This window comes from Strix aluco, chromosome 1, assembly GCF_031877795.1.
Source record: "Strix aluco isolate bStrAlu1 chromosome 1, bStrAlu1.hap1, whole genome shotgun sequence".
Classification (NCBI taxonomy): domain Eukaryota; kingdom Metazoa; phylum Chordata; class Aves; order Strigiformes; family Strigidae; genus Strix; species Strix aluco.
In genome coordinates this window covers 20,678,060-20,702,328 of record NC_133931.1, presented here as the reverse complement: position 1 = coordinate 20,702,328, position 24,269 = coordinate 20,678,060, and the positions used below count along the sequence as shown (strand labels likewise).

At 39.7% G+C, this 24,269-nt stretch overlaps 1 protein-coding gene across 10 annotated transcripts in view; it reads left to right on the top strand.

Moving 5' to 3' along the window:
* The window catches only part of OXR1 (oxidation resistance 1), a 297,931-nt gene that overhangs the window by 212,619 nt on the left and 61,043 nt on the right, over positions 1 to 24,269 (top strand). For 7 of the 10 annotated variants that reach the window (XM_074810861.1, XM_074810964.1, XM_074811420.1 and 4 more), the window contains 2 exons: positions 14,977 to 15,059; positions 23,445 to 23,552. In XM_074810861.1, coding sequence (XP_074666962.1) covers positions 14,977 to 15,059; positions 23,445 to 23,552 — 191 coding nt within the window. Of the gene's footprint in view, positions 1 to 2,394; positions 2,631 to 14,976; positions 15,060 to 23,444; positions 23,553 to 24,269 lie in introns of those variants that run through there. The other 3 variants (XM_074810729.1, XM_074811038.1, XM_074811103.1) reach the window with 2 other exon arrangements.

Genomic DNA, 24,269 nt, shown 5'->3' with positions numbered 1-24,269 from the left:
AGTCAATGAGTGTCACGTCTTAAAGAGTACTGTTAACTTTTATGAGCACAGATATCTAAATCTTGTTTTTATAGTTAAGACAGTTCAATTGAAGAATTTGTTCTTCCTAAGTAAAAACATTGCTAAATGGATGCTTCTGAGTATGGGCAACGATTTTCAATACTATGAAAATTGCATTGCAGTAATAGGTGGTCATTTTATACTTCAGTTAGACTGTGAACAAAGCAGATGAAAGCAACTAAAATGTAACAGATTCATAGTTATCAAAACATTTACCTTGAATACTTTATCAAAATGTTTGGTGAATCTAAATCTGTAGCCTCTATCACTGCAATATGATGATAAACTCTGCATAATATGGCCTTGTAAGATTAAAAAAAAAAAGAATATTTCAAACCACAGAGGAAATACATGCAATCATTACAATAACAGGTGTGTATGTGGCTAGAATACTGGTGGACAAGCCAGCTCAAGTTTCAGAAGTGCTGAGCACCACAGTTGTAAGCTCATGCCTGATGCAAAGACGTAGGTAAATTTTGCCTAAAATAGAATCAACAGGGCAAAAGACCAACCATAGCTTCTTCACAGCAGAAACACTGTAATGAAATGAAAACTACTTACAGTGTTTAGGGCAAGACAGATCTAGTAGGCAGAATAGTTTATATACTAAGTGGTACTTAGACCATGCAGTGACTCTGCAGTTCCTGATTTATTCATTAGTCCTGGAACAGACAGATTACACATCCATTTCAACTGGCAGGTTTTGGGGGAAGGGAGGGAAAGCTAATTCTGCTGGAAATTTCTTGTTCTGTTTCAGTGAAAAGGTTTTATTTGAAAGAAGTCTTGAAGATCATTATCTCCTGAGAAGGAACTGATTTAAGTAGTAGAAAGGTTGATTTGAGTGTACTGTTTACATCAAGTAACCCTCAGAAATCAGCACTCCAAAATGCTGACGTTAAACTCTGATTTAATTGAGCAGCTGCTACAAGTGAATAGGAGTTGAGATAGCTCAGCACTTTGTTCCTCTGTTCTGCATGTACACAATAGATTTGGCGCAACAAGGGCATTTTTTGTCAAACAATGCTTTCATTTGCAGCTAGATGCAGCATATAATTGTATCACATTCTGATTAGAATATAAGCACATTATCTTACAGTTCTGCGTTCTTAAGGCCTATGGCACAGGTAGTAATATAATGATATGGCTGTTCTTCCAGCCTCAATATGTGCAGAATGCACATTGTAAGTTAGATCTTAATTGTGAGATTCAATGCCTTAGATATTTCTTTCTCTGTTAAAATGTTGGATCATGTTCTAACTGGTTTTATTTCTTCAAACCTTGAACGTTCCAGCAATTGTGAGGACAAAGAATGCGAAGGTACAAATGAACACCACAAATCAAAGATCTGTATACCTAGTAAGTTCTGCTGGAAGACTGAAGTGACGTGGCGAGTTCAAAGGCTGAGTCAGGTATCAACTTTGGCAGACACTCAAAGGAGGACAGTGGGACATGGCTGGCTAGCCCAGCAAGGACGGTGGTGTCCCAGATGGCAGCAAAGTCTGAGAGCGTGAGGGAGCGAAAGCAGAACAGCAAAACCACATGGTGTCACAGCTGGTCTTGTTTTGCAGTTACAGTGGTAAAACATCATAATATCCACGGCTGTGAGAAGATTTAAAAGTAAGAGATTGCCTTGATTCTTGATTTTCATGCTTCTTAGTAAAGGGAAGGTGAGACATGAAAGCTAAAAGTTAATAGCTTCACAGCACATCATGGTAAAGCAGTGAGCTTTTGCAAAACATAACTAAAGCCGCAGACTGCGGGTAAGTTCATAAAGATGTACAGGTGGCCGTGAGCTTGCCTGAGACTACGAGGAAGCCACGTCCCAAGTGTCCGGGCCAGGCAGGCAGTAAGGAGACCCAGGTGCCCACCGTTCCTCGTCATGGCCGTCATGAAGCCGCCCTCGGACCTACACTCCTCCAAGCCTCCTCCGGCAGCAGAGGGGCCATCTCCATGCAGCAAAGAGAGGGTCGTTTGGGAGGCCCGCCTCCCCTCTCCGCGCTCCTGTAGACAACCAAGGCGCCTCTCAAGGATGCTGGGCGGCGAGGCAGCGGCGGCGGAGCGACCCGCCGAGGGGACGCTGCCCCTCCGCCGGAGGGCGGCCGCGGCCCCGGGGTCCTGCTGCGGCCCCGGGGTCCTGCTCCGGCCCCGGGCACGCCGTGGCGGGGGCACGGCGGCTGCAGACCCCCACGGCGCCGCGGCTGCGGCGCTCACGGCTCACTACCCGCGCGGGCCCCGGGTCGCGCCCCTCCGCGCCCAGCGCCGGCGGCGGCGCCGCGGCCCCTTTAAATGGAGGCGGGGCCGAGCCCCAAAGTTTGCACAAGTTGTGGAGCGGGGCCGGCGGCCGCGCCGAGCTGCGTGTCCGGCCCGGCCATGGGCCCCCCCGGCGCCTAGGAGCCCCCCGCTCCGTCCCGTCGCCATGGACTACCTCACCGCCTTCACCGGCAAGGGCGGCCGCCTCCTGCGCGGCACCGCCAGCCGCCTCTGGGGGGCCGTGCCCGGCGGCCTCCGCCAGGTCCGCTTCCAGGACGGCCGGAGCCGCGGGGCGCCGGGCCCCGCCGAGCCGGCGCCAGGTACCAGCGGGCAAGGGGCCGGGGGGTGCGGGGGGCGGCGGGGCAGCGCCCGGTCAGGGGCCTCTCTGGGCGCCGGGGTGAGTTTCTCGCCTCCTCGGAGCCTCCCGGAGGGGAGCGAGCTCCGGGGGAAGCGAGGGCGTGCGGGAGCAGGACGGGAGAGGGTCCCTGGCCCAGCGGGGAGCGGCCCGCCGGCCCCGCCGTGCCCCTGGCTCGCAGCCTTGCCGAGCCGTGGCAGGGAGACTTGCAGGGCTGCTCTGCCCTGCTCCTGGGGTCGTGCCGGGGCGGCTCTGAGCGTTAGCTGAGGGAGGAGGCGACAGTGGGGACGGCGGAGGGGGGGCATGGGAGCGCCGGCACAGGGGCACGGCCTGGCCCGCCGCCCAGCCGGGGCGCCGGCCCTCAGCGGAGGCTGCGCCCCGAAGGGGTTGCACCAGGGGACGGGTCTGGTAACAACAAACCCAACTTTGCTCCTGCTGCACGTCTTCCTGATTTCAGTGGCAGTACTACTACAGTTATTTTTATTACACACATACACACTCACACAGGCTTTCGCAGTACTTCTATTGACGAGGGTGAGGGAAAGCGACTGGAGCAGAAGCTCCTTGGTTTGAGATCTCCTTTGTGTACAAGGTGGTTTCTGCCTTTCATGTGCTCCTGAAATGCAGACAGCAGTACTTAGGAAGTAGTTTTGGTGGTAGTAAGGGCAGAAGGAGTATGTCTGCCTTCTGTGGTCAGACAGGTCAGTCAGGAGACAGTAAGTGACTCTTTGTCCTGGGCCTGGGAGTAAGAGTGCTGCTTTTGTCACCCCCTTTCTCGATAGTGTTTTTGGGCTGTAAGTATGGATATCGTAACTTACTCATCTGAAGTGAGCACTCAAATTGTCAAGAAGTACCATGAGAACTGGAGGGGTGGACAGTGTACGTGGACTGTGCATGCAGAAGAGGACTGGGCAGTAAGGATTCCAAGGAGGTAGTGCTATTGATTGGAGATTAAAAACAAACTATGACATAAGTAGTAAAAGTAGCATCGTCTAAGTACTGCTTGGAAGGAAAAATACATATGAAGTTAAGTTTGTGAAAATGCTTTATAAAAATCTGAAGAGCAGTATACAATGAATAGTAAACTTTTTTTTCTTCCTGTTTCAAGAAGCTCTGTGCTAAGTGGATGATTGAGTGCTTGTCATAGTCTGTAGGTAAGATTGAAGTCAGGTGTCTACTGAAAGTTAATACTAAAGACCATTAAGTTTCTTTGTTACTTTAAGTTATTTTAGAAGAGTTAAATAGTTGTTTTTTATCAAGAGAAACAAGATCTGTTACTTACTATAGTAGGCAAAGCAATAGGAATGCCCCTGTGGTCTGTCATGCAGAAGATGGCTCCTTGTGTGCCTTGGATCATCACACTTCTTACACAGGAAGGATACTAGGTAAGCAGCTATATTTACAGTGCCACTCTTTCTTTATTCTGTGTCTGTTGTGTCGTGTGTCCCGTCCCCCCCCCCCCCCCCCCCCAAGACGTACAGGGAGAGAGAGACAGTAACTTGGTTTTAAGCAGTGAAATTAAGTACCTTGAATAATGCCTCTACACACAGTTAAAGGCTTGGTGACAAAGATTATTTACGCTCTTTTGCTGAAGCAAAACGGCAGTAAAACTCTTCAGCATCTTCTGGTCTTTTAATCAGCAAGGCCATACGTTCAGCTGTTAGTCTAAAGCATCTCCTGTGATACATGTGATTTCTTGGAGTGAAAAGCTCTCTGACTATTTTCCCCCTCTTGCTCTGGGACAAAGAATTGATTTAGACGGCGTTATAATGTTTTGGTTTTTCCCTAGCTTTGAGCAGGAAATGTATGTGCTCAGATAATTTCATAAAGTAATACTTAAAATTTGTGTTAATGAAAAGTGACTGCAGTTCTGGAAAGCAGGGTGGGTTTCTGAATGTATAGAATTTGATGTGCGTTTTTGACAGAGCCATACTTTAGTTCTTTCCTCACCTAGGCAAATCGTGCTGTGCGAGGCAATTAGATCTTGGTCCTCCCATGCTGTCTTCTCCTTTATGGGGTTTCTGTCAGTTACAGGCAGGAACAAATTCTTGTGACCATAGAATTCTTCTGGCAAGCATTTTGCTGGCTTTCACAAACTACTTGTGGCCTGGTAATGTGTGCTGTGGAAGCTGTAACAATACTTCAGTTGAAATCCAACCTCTTTTACTTAGAGATGGGTCCCCTGACATTAACTTAAACCTTAATGGCAAATTCTAACTACTCCAAGTGTTCAGTCTCTGTATGCAGTGTTGTGGAGCCAGGCCTACCTATTACTCTAGCTTTTTTTTTTCCCACTTAGTACTTTCAGAAGGATCTTTTCAGTGTTCATTTCCTTTGCATGGTTCAAGTTATGACTATGCATTACTTCTTAAAAGAATAGTTCTTCATAAATACCTAAAACCCTGTTTCCACATTTCTGAAACAGAAACTCAACCTTTTTTATTCATAATTATTTTAAATTTTACTTCTACAGTAAAGTGTCTCAATTTTATTCATGAAATATTAGTAAGTTTACATTTACTGTTTTCTTGCTTGTCTTTCTAAACACTTGAACAGCTGCTCTGTAAGGTTTCCAAGTTCAGGGAGGCAAGTCTGTTCAAATGCTCTACCTTAAATCACTGTTCTGGGCCTGTACTTCTTTAGGTAATGCAGAACAGTTCATAGTATTTCTTAGTAGAGAGACAGGAGACACTGGGAGAATGAGTAGTGCCATAGGAGGCTGTAAACCTGTTTAACCAGTTCACATTGTTTGTATCTGCAGCCAAGTCAGTGAAATAACTTCAGAAAGGTATTTTGTCTTTTAATGGTTGTGGTGGTGGATAAAAACGCAAGGAGAACCAGAAATTCTAGAGAAAGCATCTGGCTTTTGTGAAGGCGCTACCAATAATTTCAGAGTGTAAAATTCCTTTTTTTTAAAAAAAAGGCCTTGTGGGCTTTGAAATGTAACTTCTAAAGATAATCTATCGATAATTTCTAGAAAGAGCTAGTATGTATATATTCAAGACCTGGATTTACCTAGAAACATTAGCTAGAACAGAATGTAGCTTTCTTGTTTATTGGAATATATTGTAGGTGTTATCTTGTTGAAGTTGCATGCATTGTTATTTGCTTTGAGATGCAACTCAAGGCTTTAGGGAATGTGTGATTAAGGATTATCTCTACTGCAGAATTGACTTGAATGTTCAGTTTAATTTGAGTCTCGTCTATACAAACCTCTTACTTAAATGAGCCAACAGCATGTCTCATAGTTTAGTATGCTGTTTGCTTTGCTGTGTAAAGGGGAGCACAGCTGGCAGTGAGGGACATGGTTTGGCTTTTTTTCTGTGGCACTGGTAAGGCCATACTTTGAATGTGCTCTTTGGTTTGGTGCACCGTTGTTGAAGAAGGTTGCTGAGAAACTGTGGAGGGTCCAGCCAGTATGTTTAGGGGCATAGGACATATGACCTATGAGGAGGGATTGAGGGAGCTGGGCTTTAGTCTTGCAAAGAGGAGACCAAGGTGGCTTAGAGGCAATCTAATTGTGACCTACATCTACCTAAAGGGGGACACTCTTCTTGGTAGTAAGAGATGGTAAAAGAAGGGGCAGCAGCCACAAGTTTTAGCCTGAGAGGTTCAAATTGAACAACAGAAACTTCACAAGAAACAGGGACAGGTTACAGTTTTAAGCTGACCTGATTTGATGTTGACAGTATTCCTGCTTCAAACTGGAGGCTGGAGTAGATGTACTCGAGAGGTTTCTTCCAGGTAGCACTTTGATTCTGTGAGGATATGCTTGCATACCTGGAGTCTCATGCTTTCTCTCCTCATAGACATTTTCACCTCACTTCTGTCTGTGGTCACTTCATGGAGGGGAGAACATACCCTGCACAAGCAGTCTTGACTTCCTGCAGTATGTCTCATAAAGTACAGAAGTTAAAGAAAAGAAAAGCAGTCATTCAGAACTCCTTGTTCAGAGAATTCTCTTAACTAGTCTGTCAAGCAAATTGTTCTAGCTGCCTTCTATTAAAAGATTTTTTTGTTGTTTTTCTCTCTCAGGCTCAACTTGATTGTTTCATGTGGCCTGCGGGTTTATTTACATTTTTTTTTTCTCATCAGTTTTAAAAGTCTTGATTGGTAAGATAACCATACACAGTATATCCAGTAAGCCATGTACAGCCCTCTGTACTACAGTGAAGGTAGTGTCAGTGCGTTAGAAAGATAAATGTGCAGGACCAAGTTATAGTACATTTGTCAAATCCTGTGTAAAAGTGAGTATCTTCCTTTCTAAAAATCTGTCTCAGAATAAAGTAGACGTAAGAGTAAGGTAGACTATTTCCTCACTTCATCCTTATTCAGTACTTCACTTCTAAGAAATTATCTTGAACCGGTGTATGATAAAGTATGAGAGAGGCTTCAAACTGGGGAGACACAATTCTGCAAGTTCTGTCGTACACACTGTTCCGGATGAAGCACATGTGAAATGTACCAGCACCCTTTACAGAGACGCTAATGCTTCGCTTTCATGTCTGAAAATACTTCAGTTGGTACAGGCATAAGAAGCAAATGTGATCTTGGAATGTATCAGGCTGGTGACTCAGTCATCTTGTGATACGTTAATGTATGCACAATCTCTTCTTCCGACTTATGAGCTACTAGTATATAGAAATTCTTGACTATTCCCTTAGTGTATGCGATGTTAAATGGTCTTTCACTTCATGTTATGCTTTGTACTACTGCATCTTGCCCTGCTTTTTTTTTCTTCAAGCTTTGGGGCTACAGAATTCATTGTGTGTTCTTTTGCCCAGCCTTTGCAGTTGATTGTGCTTGTGATTTTGTTTGCTGATAGGCGATTGAACTGTTTTTTAAAACTGGTCCATTGGGAATTCATTAATATACCCTTCCATTCTGATACTTTCTGTTTCACTCTCATGTTTAGTGAATTTTTGACATAGTTTACAATTCTTAGTCTGTTTTTTACTGTTCAGTAGGATTCTGATGTATCGGATATTTTACCAAAGTTCAGTTTGTCCATTTCAGTCATCTGCTAGATTGGTTTTATAATCTTAAGTACAGTTTATTCTAGTAATCTAGTATCCTTTGACTGTATTGCATTTTTGTTTTAATGTGTAATGTTGCATTTTTATCTTAATTTTTCTGGTTATTTCCTAACATTAAAACAGCTTTGAAGCTGATGTTTTATGGAGAACCTGCATGCTCATGGCTGCCTTTTGACTTACTACGTGTGTGAATAATACCTTTCTGTTCCTCGGTAAGCAACACACCTTGCTATGCTATGTGTGGATTTCCTTCTAGCTTGGTTTGGTGGTGGCCTCATGCATCTGCATTGCCTGAGAGAAAAAATGTGGGAGGAATCATAGTTACAGATAACTCGAATTGCAAGCAAGACTGTTTAGTCCTGCTTGAAGCAGGGAAGACTGACTTCAAGATAAGTTTCACAGTGCTTTATCCAGCTGGGCATTGAAAATGTCCAAGGATGGAAACTGCACAACTGCTCTGGATAGTTAGATTTTTACCTTTTATCCAGTCAGAAGCTCTCCTGTTTGTCCTTTATGTCTGTTGTCTTTTGCTCTCCCACTCACTGTACATCATGGAAGAGCCTGGCTCTGTCATCTTGACACCTGTGGAGAAGTTATCTAGAAGGTACAAGAAGGCTGCTGTTACAGTCCTTCAAAACCATCTCTTCTCAGGCTGGAGACTGTTGTTAGCCTCTTCTTACAGCCCCTGACTACCTTGGTGGCCCTTCGCTGAAATAGTTTTTGTTTATCCATGTCTTTCTTGCATTGAAAAGGACTGGGGGAAGCAGGACAGGGACACTAGAGCCAGTGTTTCGAAAGCGATCTGAGTGCCAAGTTAAGAATAGTTGCCTCTCTCTGGTGCTCTGTCTGCTGGCTGTGCTCCTATTAATACAGCTGAGGATGCTGTTGGCCCTTCTTGTTGCCAGGGCACGTGTTCAGCTTGCTGCCTACCAAGACCCCCCAGGGTTTTTTTCAGCAGAGCCGCTCCATGGCCAGTGCCAGCCTGTGCAACACAAGGGGCTCTTCCTTCCCATGTACAGAACTGTTGTCCTGTTGAATTTCATAAAGTTCCTGTCAGCTTGTTCCTCAAGCTTCTCCAGGTCCCTCTGAATGGCAACCCTGTCCTCAAGTATGTTGACTGGTTCCCCCAGGTTGGTGTAATCTGCAAACCTAATGCAATAAACTTTTACAGAAAGGTGTTTACTGAAGCATTGGGTATACCTTCACATACACAGTAGATCTGTTGCATGTTAGCAGAGCAGTTGTAGTGCACAAGCATGCTTCATCATTAGGACAAGCTGACTGACTTTGAGCTCTTAGAAAAACTAGGTACCATTGGCTTAAGTGTGATAAGGCAAAGTGTAAATTCTTAAAGATGTCTAAGGATAACTCGATATTGCTGCTTGATGGTCAAACTGCTTATGTGGTATTGTGTAGGCTTGAAGATGTACAACTAAATGGGCTTAAGTATCTGAAAGAATTAGATAGTCATTATTAATCGGAAAAGCTGACTTCCTTTGCTGTTTCAGTAGAGCAGCCGTGATTTTTGCATGTTTGGTCTGCAGAGAGGTTGTACAGTAGGTGGAGATTGCAGTTAGGTAGTCTCTAATGTATTAAACTATATACATACATATTACAGACGGAACAGGGAAGGAAGCTTACTGTTGTTAACACATACTGTGGCATAATCTAAAAATTTGGTGAAGCATTTCTGTTTACCCTGAATGCGAAATCTTATTTTAGAAGAAGACCATGTGATGCACATGCCAGGGATGTCATGCATGGAGCTGGCTTTATGTCTCCTAGCAATTTGGAGAAGTAGCCTGCCTTAAATTTGTTTCTATTGAATTGTTTTTCATCATGAAATCATGTATTTAATTATTTCTGCCTATGTGCTATGCAGCTGACTGGATTGCAGAAAAGAGGGTCATATGTTAGGGGGATCACAAAATGAACTTGAGTCAGTGCTGAATCTATGTTGCAGGAAAAAGCTATTTTGATGTGTTTGAAGTGCTGATGCAGCCTTAACAAGGTCTTGGATGCATTTAGTTTGGGGTTTTGCTTGAGAAAAATGGACAAAAGAATGATGTGGAAAGCAGTGATAAGGATCAAGAGTTTTGAGAGCATGACTTAAAAAGACTGAATCACAGAGTAAGTAGCAGTTTCTTAATAAGAGGAGACTAGAGGGGGCATTTATGACTCTGCCTTGGTCTGAAAACCTACCATTTTGACTAGAAAACTGAGGGCTACTAGCATCTTGTAGGCTACTATTAGGGCCTCTTTGCTTCTGGTTCCCAAGACATTGGAAGATAACTGAAAATAATACTGCAATAATTAGCATAAGCATGTCTAACTGCAGGAGGGGGGGAAGGGGGAATGAGGCAGTTGTTCTACTGACATGTAGCCCCTGCGGTTAGGGACCCCAAGTCACCAAGCCTTATGGAATGTAAAAGATTTCCTGCTTTAATCTTTTTTGTTTCTTTATGAATAGATTATAAAGATCTAATTGTTATGGAGCAGAACTAATCTAATAAAGATGCAATATCTATGCTTCCTCTGTTTTATCAATTAGAAAGTTGTTTCCTGTGCTGCTAAATAACAATGTATTTAAGAATATTTCAAAGACTACTTTTCTTTCCTACTTTCTTGTGATTCAGTTTTTACTCCATATGTGCTGCATGACTTTTTTAAGATCTTGTGAAAAATTGTGTCCTAGACAAGCATTTAACAAGGTTGCCGCCTCTGCCTTTTTCTTAAACACATGTAAATCTAATGCATAACTTGCAGTTCTCGTTTGGGGGAGGAGGGGAGATAAATCACCTTTTTCTCATCATCTTCACCATAATAAGCTTAACTGTAAACAATTTGCATTAATTGTGGACTTGTCCAGTTTACTCGCTTTATCTCAGAGGATACTTTTTTGTTTATCAATCTATTCCTCTGGAAAAAGTTATTTTTGTAATTTCTGTTAACATTGAAATGAATGGAAGATCAGCAGCTGAGAAAGATTGCAAGTTATTTGAAATTTAAGCTTATCATGCAGAAAAATAGTAGGGTAAAGGAAAATTTAATGCATTTTACTCTCTGCAGAGCTTGAAGATACTCCTGAACAGTTCTTTGCATTGTTACTTCACAGTACAAATCTTGCATTCTCTTTACCAGCTCCTATGGCTAGAAGTCCAAAGGATATGCTAGAAGCATCAACAAGCAGAAGATTAAAGGTCTACAATTCAGCTCAGGTGGCATACTAAGAAATAGGAAATGTCACTCTTGTCATGTCAGTTGGAACTAGCAGTGCCACAGGAATATTTTTCAGTCAACCAAAATTCAGTGGCACAGAGGCAGTTAGTAGAATCCCCCGTAAGTGTTGGAATTTAACTTCAGTTGTCTTCAAATTTCAGTTGAATAATGCCACTGCCTATTACATATTTTAAGGTCAAAGCTGCCTCATTGAAAACTGTATGTTCCTAAAACATTGAAAACATAATGTTCCTAAAAACCCTTTTCTTATCTTGTATAAATATGTTGGAACGGTAATTCCTTCTTTCTGGTTATGTTGATGATCATATGTAACCATTCTTATGCTTCAGTCATTTAATCTTAAATTTCTGTATGCCTGCATTCAGACTGAATATTGGTCTGGTGTAATGTTGAACACTGCCTTCTGCATCTTTCTAGTTCTAGTCTTAAATACTAGACAGTTGAAATATTTTCTTGTCACTTGTGGATCTGACGTGTACTTTTTTCACTTCAGTGTTTCAAGCTGTTGTGGAGGCCCACTCCTGTGAAATGGTAGTTCAGAATTAAAACATCAACTCCTGATGTTACAATAGGTCTGGTCTTGTTTCTGTCTAAAACAGCATGGCTAGAGATCTGATAACCTAGCACCACAGATCCCCTTGTTAAACAAGTTCATGTTGACTGTTGAGGTTGTGTACAGCGTAGTCAGTGGTGTCAGGCTTTTCTTACACCTGTGGTCTGTGAACATCAGCCTTCTGTAGTCTCACTGGTTTACTGCTGGCAGATGAGGTAATGATTGTGTGTAACCTAACAAGATGAGCTCATGTGCAGCAGTTACCGGGGAAATAAGTAAAATGAAAGGGCAAGACCAGTGCTCATTGGTGCTGAGGTCTTCTCAGACTACTGCATCCTATTCTGACAGTTGTTTCCACTTCGCATGCTGCCTAGAATACCAGAGGCACAAGGATGGCTAAAAGATGCACTTAACTTTCCTCTCAAAAATAAATACCTTGCTCATTCAGCGAGAGATAGTTGGAGGCTTTGTAGTATGCCATCAGGGAGGTTGAATTCATGTCTCTGCTACTCTGACGTATTTTCACAATTGAAATACCTCCTAGTTTTGTTTCTGAGACATTGGGTGAAATGGCCGGGTTCTGTGTGAAGAGAGAACTCAAGCACTGGGGCTGTGGGCGGAGGTGTGGTGTGTGACAGCTGTGCCCAGTGCTTGGCCAGCTGGGTGGTCAGCGCATGCGTGGCTCAGCGCTGCCTGCCTCCATCTCTTCTTGCCTTGGGAGACTTAGGTCACAGCAGGTTATGAAGCACTTGAATCCTGTATCCATATAGTGCTATCACAGAGGGAAGGAATGAAAGTGGGCACTGATGGGAAGGGTAGGAATTACTGTCTTAGGTATGGGAGGGGATGACATTAAAAAAAAAAAGTGAAAAACTGCAGAGTATAAGCTCCTGGGGAATTTGTGATAGGCCTTCTGCTGGCATCTGCTTCTCTCCAAGGTGCCTTCAACAGGGACCTTCCTTCCTCACCCCTTTCTCCTGGTTGCTCTTACTTTCCTGAAGTTATCAGAGTGCTCTGAAGAGTAAAGCAGCAGCCCCTTCTGTCCTGAAGAACAAATAACTTTCTTTGTTTATTTCTGGCATAAGGAACAGAAGTGGTTATTTGTGCAAGACTTTATTCTACTGTTCAGTTACTGGAGAGGGAGAAGATAACAAGTTACCTTGACCTCTTAATTGCAAACCTTTAGACACACGTGAACCAGTAAAAATAAAAAGGAAACTTTGGGTTATGAAAAAAACCAAACAACACTGGGCTATATACAAATGAAGTGTGTATATACCTTTGTAGTATGGAGCTTCTTTCTGTCTATCTAATGGGGAGGGGAGCAGGGGAAGAAGATGCTTGTTGTACAGTAGGGATGCTTCATGTATAGATTAAGGCATGTATGGGATCCTGGATGGGATCAGTCTGTCTTCAGCTGCATCCTTTGACTTTTGCTTAGGCTTATTTGAACCAGACTGCTGTTGAAAGGAAAATGATTAGGCTACTGGCAAAGCTTTGATATGGGCTGAAAAATTTGGAACAGCTACAGGCAAGCAGCTGTTTCAGTTTTTCAGTAGCTTGCTGAGGAGGTACCTGTTGTGTTGCAAGGTCAGGTAGGAACTTTGGTGACAAAATATTTGACCTGGAAGAGGGAATGTTGCTGACTGTTAAGTCTGCACACAAACTTCAAGTGTATTTTATTCATTACTGAGTTGGCTTAATTTCCCCTAGAGACACTTGTGTAGTGACTTTAACAATTATTACTATAATCAGAAATAAAGGTTTCTTTTAAAAAGCTGCAATTAGTAAATAAGGGAAGATAGCAGGATGCAGAATTACAGTGTCTAGATTTTCAGATTTATGTACAGTTTTTAAAAGTAGGTTTAAAGTCTTGACTGTCATTCATAGCTGTAAAAACTTACATAATTAATACCATCTACAGATCAATTTTTATCTTGTAGGTGTGGGAACATTCTCCCTCAGATTTTTTTCAATATGTAAAAGAAGTAGAATTAGTCCAGTGTTTATTTCCTTATTATGTAAAGAATACCCCAGGAGAGTACTCATGTTGAATCTGCTAGAAATCATTTTTATTGTCTTCTGCAGCTTGCCTTATATAGCAAATGTAAGATATTTGCTGAGGTTTTTGGTTTTGTTTTTTTGTATTTTGTTTCTTTTGGGGTTTTTTTGGCACTGCAGAACTTCCTGTGAAATTTGCATTGCAGTGTTGGGGTTTTTTTTTCCTTCTCATATCTTGATAGTTTCTACTGTCCTTGTAAAAGTTTGGGAGGGGGTATATGAATTTCATGCAAGTATTTGTCTAGTCTCTCTTCCAGTGTTGCAGTCAGGATAACTTAAAAAAAATGCACAGAAGTTGCTGTCAATTTATAGCAAGTTTCCTTAGTACCTCAGGTGAGGCTTAAATAGACATACAGTATGTTTTCTATTCTCAATCTAGCCATGCTGAAATATTTTAAAAGAATGTATTTTGTAACATTTGTATCTTCTATTCAGTTTGGTTTGAAATATTTGACTAAATATATTCAGTTATGGTAACAGAAATTTGAATGTATCAAAATGGAGGTATAACTAATCCCATTGTAGCATGGAAACTTAACATATCTCGTTCATGTAAGTATTTTGGGTTCCTTAATAGCAGATATTTAACTGTTGAAGGTGGAGGACTTGTGACAGAGACCTAACTTCTTAAGAAATTAATCTCAAAGTGTATGTGTGTGTATAAATGGATATGTTAAACCACTTCTCTAGAGATGTAGAATTAAATGCTTTCTGTTGAATTGTGTAAGTACACTGTTTCATTGTGCTTATCATAACTGTCGAGCCAGTTAGTATAAAAATAAAATATATTTCAGGTACAAATTGTTGTCAATTTGGTCTATGAGATGGAGGTCTTCAAAATAAAATGCCCCAATAAAAAGAACAGTTCTTGTGTTATTTAGAATCTTTATTATTTATGTACAGGTTGTGTGTGTTTGCTACAGACAGGGTAATTGTGCAGTTAAACACTAATGCTCTTTGTTTTATAAAAAAGCTTTAAATACTACATACTTATCAAACAGTGACAAAAACCCCCAACTGATTAAACTGAACACACAGGAGCTCTAGATCATCTCCCCTCTAGATGAAAGCAGACTGGGTACAATATAAAACCAATTAAATACAGTAGTACCAGAAATGTTGCTTGCCCGATGGGGTCCATCTCCTCCTTAGTCTCCCTTCATTAATAGCTTCCTGGATAGCAGCAATTACTTATGCAGTTAGCTGATTCCCAGTTATCAGTGGTTTATATTGGTCAAATTCTTAAAGCATTGCAGAGGAATGAAGTCCCTGTTCTAGCAGCCGGTTGTTTGTTAGAGTCACCGGGAGCAAGCTGTAACTGGTGAATTAGATGTCTGCCCACAGGGCTGTAGTCAGCAGCCTGTGACAGTACTGAGAGAGGAAAATGAATTTAACACGCACGTTGCCTCAATTTTTTTCAGACACTGGCCAGAAGAAGACCCCAGACAAGAAAGATGGGCGACGAATGTCTTTTCAAAAGCCTAAAGGGACTATTGAATATTCTGTAAGTTACTGTTTTATTGTTAGAATGTCATTGCATAGCAAGTGCAGACTTAAAGTTTCATAAAATATAAGCAAAACAATAATGTGCATTACCTTTAATCTAAGAATTCTGTGTATCTGATAGCTTATTTTGACAGGAATTAAATCAGGAATTAGCTAGTAGTACTTGCTTTTTTAATGATTTTTTTTTGTTTACTTTTTTTTCCTTAAAAAATCCCCAAACTAATCAATCTGACTGGTTCACTTTCAGGTAACTAAGAAATGGTAAATAGGATTAATTATAAAATCCTGTGCAAGTTCCCTGCTTTCAGCATTATTAATAAACTGTTGAAATCAGGAGAACTGTCAGAATGAAGTGGAGGTGGGGGGGAGGAAGCTATATCTTGATACTGACCTTCTGGCATTCTCCTAATAATTTTCATAGATCTCTATACCTTTTACTGTATGGATCTGTTTCCGCAGCACTGTCTGAAAATGGAGCCTTTCTCTGCCTGTTCTGTTCTTGAAATGACCCTCAAACTGTGCTGCAGTCAGCTTTTCACATTTGTGGTTACTAAGGGAAACTGAAGTGAGAAGTATCTGTCTTGTGTTACATACTGGAAATATAATTAAGCCTATAAATAATGTTTATAGGGTTAACATTAAAATAGGGGAAGTCTGTCACAGTTATCTTCGAGTGCTTTTGAAGGTAGACATGATTAAAGATGAGAACTTCTTTATAAAAAGTCTTTACTTGACCTCTTGGTGTTCTCTTATTCCAAGAATAAGAGATATGGGGGAGACTTAACTCTTAATGTTACATTAAGTCAAGCTGTGATATGGCTTAACTACTGAGAAGGCTGTGGTAGTCATCTGGAGAGAGACAGAGGATGTGTGGATTGGAGTGAGAAGCACTTCATTAGTGTGGCTTATATTGGGAATTTGAATATAATTGTAGCCTATACTAAAGACTTCCTTGAAGTTGAAAATCGAAAAAGAAATTTCTGCTGCTTAAGTTCTATCAGCTGAAGAATGATAAAGTAAATATGTCTGTTATTTCTATTACATTACCTCTACTTTGTCTGAAACAATTGGAAAAAATGCTCAGGTGTAAATCTGTAAAACTGGGGTTCCTCTGCAGTCAGTAAATCCCTTGTCTCTTGGCACCATGTGCATGCATTTACCTTGGTATATAAGATTTCAGGCAAAGCTAAAGCACCAAGCTTTCCTTTTTAAAATTAGTATGTGTCAAGTTGTCATGTACTTCTGCAGGTTTTTGTGTTCCAGTAGGTGGAGCTTTATTTGCAAAAATAACTTTCTTAATACATACTGAAGTATGCGTCACTTCCTTGTGAGTCAAAAGACGATTCACAAGAATCAAAGACTTTTTGTCTTTAAACTTAGTCCAGTCTCTAAAGGAGCCTGTTGCATGTACGGAACAGCTTCACAAATGCTTCACAAATGCTATATTCTGTCTGGTCTTGCTGTACATTTCACTTGTGAAGTGCTTGAGTAACATCAAGTTTTCAGAGCTTTTGGTTCTGTGTCATGTGTATATGTTTTAATAAAATGCACAGATCTAACCTTTAGGAACCAAGGTTCACTATATGTATAAGAGAGGTCTGGTAACTATTGTGATAATTTGCTACTGTGTTATTTATGACTTTATTTCATGTGGAGAGATGAAATTATATCTCATTTCTGCTTTCATTCTATTACCTCTCAAAGCAACAGCACACACGTTTATATGTCTGCATGTGTTGCTGCTTTGAGAAGTAGTAGAATGACTAAGGCAGAAACCAGCCTTCCTGCCCCACTGAGTCTTGTAGTAAAGTTAGTGGGTTTTTTCTTTGTGGTTTGTTTTTTTTTTTTAAATAATAACTTAATGTGTTTTTCCAGTGGCTACATGATTTTAGGAGGGAAGGGCTTATTTGTAGTACAGAAGTTTGGAATCTCACTGATGCAAACTATAGGTTTTTAAGGTGAAATACACTTCCCACCAGAATTTTTTTAAAAAAGGTCATTACTTTGAAGACAAATAAACAATAAAATATATTTTTCTTGAAAACTAAAGCCAAAAAGCAGTTAATGTTAAAGATTTTAATGTAAAATCCCCAAAGCATAAAAACTTGGAACTGCTGTTCTGTATGTAGCACCAGCGAAAGATGTCAACAGATGCGGTATGAAGGGAAGGAAGCAAGTCCTAAGCTGCCTCTAAAGGATACAGAAAACTCTGGTTTATTTTTGCTGTTATTACTTAGGGAGTGAACAGATATTTTAAAGTTAATATAGTTTCTCCTTTTCTGAATGTCAGTCAATAGATTTGATGCAAGTTGATATTATCTATTATTTCAGAATTTGCAGCTGGTGCTCCGAGCCAACTGTTTTCTCCTTCTGCCCACAGCTGATGCATGTTGAACAAGCTCTAAGGACCAACAGAGCAAATAGTTTAGGTGAATTATTATCACTAGCTAGAACATTTTTTTAATCCTTTTTGTGTTGTGAAAATGGCATTTTTACGTTGCTAGTTTGACTTCATTATATTAACATTGCGTTAGAAGTCTTCTGTGTTACATGTTGTACAAACACAACCAGTGTCTGCCTACAGTGTTAGAAGAACCAGCTACAGATAAACAAAGGAGCATAAGCAGACAGTGCTGGCCACTGATTGCCAATGATAATAACATGCTAGCAGTGGCATGACTTCAGCAAAAGCCTTCTAACCCCTCTTCCTTTTGAGGAGAAACAGGAAATAATTGTGGCTATTTACAGATAGTCTTTTCTCAAGTGCAATAGACTACACAAGAAAAGCACTTTTTGTTAAATTACAAGTGAGCACTGGAGAACAGTGATGTGGCTTACCAGTGTTGGAGGCCTCTATGTGAGACTTTCCTTCCCCTGCCCCATTCCATCCCCTTTAACTTTCTGGGGATGGAAGACAATGCTCTTCTACTGAAATAGCAGATAAGCACCTAATACACAGAGTATGTTGTCCAGATCATGAAAAGAGCCTGATATCAATTAATGAAGGTCACAGAAGCCTATAGTAGACCAGAGTCTTAAGACTGGTAGTGTTGAACTACCAGTCTTCCTGCATGTGATGATTTTTTTTTTTTTTTTCCTGGTTATTTAGTGGTAAGTCCAACATCCAGAAACTGGGTCTGGAGTCATCTTTTGTTTTAGTTAGAAACTAGTTAGATGTATATACTTAGAACAAAACTATAGGGGCTTCTGAAGTCAGCTATTTAAGGTAAAACAAGGAGTTTTTATTCTTTCTTAGCTCAAGGGGTGTGGGTGGCAGGTGTATTTGTGGTGACCATCAAACAGGTGAAAGTTTGCTAGACTTTGAACCCACATAAATACTTGGAATTTCTTGTTGTAATGACTTCCTGAACATGTTTCTTTTGAGAGTAGATAAATGGTGAGTATCTGCTAATATCGCTCTAGAGTAATGGTGGATTTTGCTTTCAATCCTAGGGTAACTTGGATAGAGAGCGCTAAAGGTTTGTTCTTCTGGTGCAGCTAGTTTTATTGTCATTGTAAGCCTTTACATGCTGTTTAGACTACTACACGCTTAGGAGTTTTTACTTTTTTTCTTGGTGCTGCCATTTCAAAGCCAAGGATTGTGTTCTTGTCTGACTGTCACTTTTCCACTGTCATAGCCTTTCTTGCAGTTTTGGGGAATCTAGAAAATATGGATCACAATGATGACATATTACTTTATCTGTTGTATCTTTTACCTAATTTTAAAATTTATTTTTGAAGTTGCTTTGGTGTTATTTATAAGTTCCATTTTCCTGATATCACATATTACAGAATTTAGGCCTATTAAGAATTAGTTAATGTAGTCATAATCTGATATTTCTAAAGGCTTGGGTACAATGCCAAAGTTGTTGTGTCCTCTTCTCCCCCTTGTCCTCACCCCTCCTTCTAGTCTTCCCATCTCTTTAATTTTGTTAGTTCCTTTTAAATTATTGTTGTTTTCTGGCTTTAGTCTTGAAATAATTTCAAAAATAATTAAATAATTCTTTGTGCACTCTGATTCATATGTATTCAATGTGTAATTTTTAATGGAAGAATGAGTGAACTCCAGTTGTTGAGATGCAATGACAGTGAAGTTCATTAAAATATCAGTAGATAATTTGGTTTTAGATAAGGTTTTTCAATAACTTTGCCACCTGCTAATCTGACAGAAGTGAAGGCAATTTGAACTGTAGTCAGTGACTCTGAAGCTATCTGCCTACTAGTGCGCACAAGCACACCTGGCAACCATGGGTATATAAGTAGTGCTCTGTAGTAAATGGAAAAGGGGTAATGGGATGTACCTCTGCTCAAATGGGGACACAATGATTTGAAGAGAGTGTTTGATTTGGGATTTTATTGGAAAAAGAAGATGGAAGGTGTGGCTCTTAAGTGGCTCTTTCTGTATCTGGTCATATCTGTAAAATGATTTTTAATTAACAACTTTAGACTTAGTTGTATACATATGTAAGTGACTATATAAGGTAGAAGTAGCTACATAATAAGGTCTTCTGTGTCTTTGCATAATAGAGTTGATGACTAGAAGCTCTTGGTAATGGGTATAGGAAAACTTATATTTTGGAAGCTTTCTTTCAACAGAAGTTATTGTACAAAGCCGAGTTTGTGTGTGTTAAGTTTAACATGGTCCTGAGTAAGTAATTCTTGTTTTCTTTTTACATTTTCATTAATCAGTTTCTTTCAATCTTTAGACTCAAGACAGTATCCTGAAGGAAGCAAAGGCAATGCATGATATGTATTGAACCACTTCAAGGCACCAGCTGGCTTGCTCAAGTCCATTTTGTATTGTTTCAGGGAATAACATAGTGTTTTCATCTCTGGTGATTGTTTTTCAGAGGCTTGCTTGTATTGGAACAAATCTTGCCATTCTGTTAAAATCACGAAACAATGCAATCACTGTTCATCATCCCACTGTCTTCTCAAGAGGGGAAATTTTCCCATGAAAATTCAGCATATTACTTTAATATCCAAACATTTATATAAAATTCTTAAAATTCAGAATAGCATTTAAATAGCTACATGCATAATACATAGAAAGTTTGTTTTCTGGGAGAGGAGGAGTTACTTTTTGCTCTCTCTTCCAGTATTGAATTGATTGGGGAAAAAAATGATTGGAAAAACTTGGCGGCAGCTGTGGTATGTGGTGGTGCATTTTGAATTTTTTATTTCTTAACTTTGTGGAAAAGCATAGTTTATTCTTTCATCTTTTGGCTGTTTAGATTCCATTTTTTTAAGTAGTGGAAAGCCTGAGAATTGGAGAATAGGCCTTTGAATATAGGGAGATACTTCACACAGTCTTTATTACAGGAAGAGTTTCTTTGTTTTAAGAAGGTATTAGTACTGGTCTCTGAAATCCCATGTAGGGATTCACCTGTGCAAACTTTACAGCCAAATAAGAAAAGGAAGCTTACATTTGCCATTCATGTGTTCATGGTTTGTGAGATAAACCCTTTAGTTGCCGAGAAATCTTACCAGATGTTTTTATTTCTGAAAGCTGGAAAGAGTAAATGCACTCTTAAAGGGCTTAAGTTTTGTGGGTTTTAATTGAATACTCTTAGTTAGTTAATTTTATCTCCTATCATAACTTAGTCTAAAATCTCAAATATTTCAGTCATTAAGTGACACCTAAGGAATATCTACCGAGCAGCTAACTGTTGTCCTCCAACACTTATGTGAGAGCAAACTTTTGAATCTCACTTTAGAGTTTGTTTCAGCAAACCTTCTGTATTACGTAGGGCTTCTGATAGAAACACTACTGTTCCTTGATTTGGTTGTCAGTTTTGTTACCATTTGTGGAACAAGTAGTACGTTTCTGGTCAGGTTAGGGTCCTGTTTTGATTTCTGCTTTAGTACCAATTAAAAGTGGTGTATGAGAATATTCATATTTCTTGCATTTCTATGTGATCGTACAGTACTGAATTGCTAAGAGGTACTACAATACAGTCTTTCATACCTGAGATACTAATAGAGATGTTTGCTGCTTTGTTTAGCTTAATGGCTTCCTGTATAAGGAATTGTCGTAATAGAATTAAAATTTATCTAAAAAAGCTAATTGCCATTTCTTTGGCAATACCTATCTTTTTTTTTTCTTTAGTGAATCTAGACTGATAAATGCACCTTTACATAATGTTACTTCTGTATGAAAGGAAATTCTTTAGCTCTTACTTGTGAACGTTAATTATGTTAATATCCCAAACTGCCCTCTGTTTTTATCTGTTGAACTATAACAGCCTTCAAATTACATTTATATTTGTAGCATTTTTTCTTGCAGGACAACCCACTTCTCTATTTAAAGGATATAGTTTGCTGCTTTATATCTGTCAGTTATACTTTGTTATTCCTGTACTGTGAACATGTGTTCCCTAACATGACATAGCTTTAAAAAAAGTTAATAAAGAGAAAGCATATATTTTCCTAAATTCTTTTGGGATTAATGTTCTGTTCATTAAGTTCTGGAATGTTTAAGTGGGAATGCATTTTGAGGAGCAATTGTTTAACTTTTTATATACTACTTCTGCTTTGCAGCCAATAGAAACTCTGCTTGCCAGCTATTTTTGTCATGCAAACAAAATATATTAAAATACTACTTAATCACCCAGTATTAACTATCACTATAACCTATAGATATATTTTCTTCTACTCTAGCAAAATGTTTGCTGCTTCTGTGAATGATGAATGTGCCTTGTTACATTATACTGACAGCAAAACATAGTCTTTATTAGTTGTATAGAATATACTAATTCAACTGGGACAGTCCACAATATAGTATGGCTGGAAGCAGGCTAGCCCAATATATGTTTTTTTACTTAACTACACTGCGGTGCAGTTATGGAAATAGTGTTTTAGTCTTTTGGTTCCGAACACTGCTTTTTTTCTTTCCAACTGTGTAAGATCAAGGTTTGCTCTCAAAGCAAGCAGTACCAAAAGCTATTCAAACATGTATGGTCTGAGGCCTTTCCTTCCCTTCCCTACACTCATTTTTTTTTTTCTGCCCCAGTTCAATTGTTCAAGCAGAAGTAAAGGGTATCTATGTTTAAGTCTAGCAACAGTTGACAAGGCATGCAAGACATTGTGCTTCCACATTTTTGTTAAGGAGGTGAGTGAAGACCAGAAGATACCTAGTGGGTATGCAAAGTCAGCTAATGATAACCACTGGCTTTCTCAAAACAGTTGCATGAGGAACATACACTATGAAGAAAAATGTGGTTTTGTCTTTCACTTTTTCCTGCATTCCCTACTTTTCCCTTGAAAATTAAGTAAAGAGAAGGGAATTTAAAAGAGAAAGCATTCTTTTCTGTAATTGTCAAAAAAGTTAGTTAAGTGAAAAGCCTAAAAATAGAAGAAAAATGAAACCTGTGAATAATTAGTGTAATACTTACTATTTCTATAGAGCAGAAGGTATATAACTTCTGCAGATGTATTGAGGGACAAATGAGAAGATACTTAAAACAGGAGTCAGTGGATTTTTTTTTCTAGCTGTGCTCCATGTTTAGCAACACAAGCAATATACACAAAGCTACATCTTCTCTTAACTGCTGAGATTTATTTTTCCTGGTTCAGGGTTTATGAAACCCTGTGCCATTATGTAATAAACTTGTTTTGGTTGTATGCTCCTTTGTCATATCGTCTGCACCATTCTTAAATGCTTGCTGTCAATTCTTTATTCTGAAATACTCTCTGAATAAAACTTTTTTCTTTTGCTTTCTTCTGCTGGTTCATATTGAATACATTTTGGGAGATGGGGGTGAAAAGAGATGAAAAAAATCCTTTCCTTACTCAGGAATCACCTACTCAAAATGCTTATGCTCCATCTGCTGTCATATTGGTTGACCTGTTTTGTTTCAGCAGTTTTTCTGTGATTCTGAGTTTGCTTTTTATCTTGGTGATGGATTTTACTTGAAAGTCAGGTTAACAGAAGTTTATTTCAATGGGAAGAGAGTGTGTTTGTGTTTGTAGAGATTGCTTCAGCTTTTCCATAAATGAAGAACAGAGAAGAGGTGATGAAAAGGGAGATTGAAGGGTTCTATGAAACCAGTCAATTGTGTATTGGTCCAGTGGTACCTGGCAGTGAATCGGAAGTTCTGGTGCAATAGCTGAGCCTACAGCTCGAGAGTGTGTGACTGACGCTTCTGGCCACCTGAAAACTGGGGGGAGGCACATGTCCTTGTATGGGGTTGCAGTAGAGTAATATTTAGGGGGTAGGTATGTTTTTTCTGTTGGGGGGTGGGGGTGGCGTGGGCAATCATAAGATATGAAGACTTAAAAGTTCATCAAAATCTCAGTAAATCTACAAGTGATAAAATTTGTAAGCCACTATTTGAACTAACTGCTTACAGGTTTGTTTTTCTTTTTTTCCCAATTGATACAGGTGGAATCAAGAGATACTTTAAACAGTATTGCCTTGAAATTTGATACAACACCCAATGAACTGGTTCAATTAAATAAGCTTTTCTCCAGAGCAGTCGTTCCTGGACAGGTACTATTGCACTATATATATTACTAATCCAGCAAAGACCTTTTTCCCCATGTTTCTCTTCTCTACCAGAGAAAGTGTTAAAGTACTTCTCTTACTGGTTTTCCTATAGGCTTTGTAAAAGAGTGTTTCATTTTTCTCTAGTTTGTTAATTCCTTGTGCCTGTTAATTTAACTGCCTGAAAAGGGAACATGTAATGAAGCTACCTGTCTCTCTTAAATAAGATCAGAGGACTTCTAAAACTAAATATACTTAATGGTATAATAACACTTGGGTATAAGATAAATTGTTACTTTGCAAATATAGCAGGCTGTTTACCAACTCTAGCTCGGAACACAAGTTCAGGGTGCAGCTTACAAACAACATTCCTGACTATATTACTGCCTGCAATTCTATTTTAATAAATTGAATAATGTTTCTATTCCACTGTGAAAACTCGCTGGCTTTAGCAGCAGTATATGAACTACCATTCACTTCTTATAGGTCACTATTGCTTACATCTTTTTGTTTCTGGGTTTTTTTTGCCTTCACTTTTCACTTCTCTTTGACAGTTAGGCCTGGAAACAAGTGATAGGTCAGCTATGGTATTAACCATTGGCCATTTGGTATTAGCCCTCTGTTTGAAAAAATCCTGTGTTTATTTGATTGTGGCTAGGTAGCTTGAATACCTACCATGGCCAAAATAATGTATTTAAGGACTGAGTAACTTCAGTTGATTTT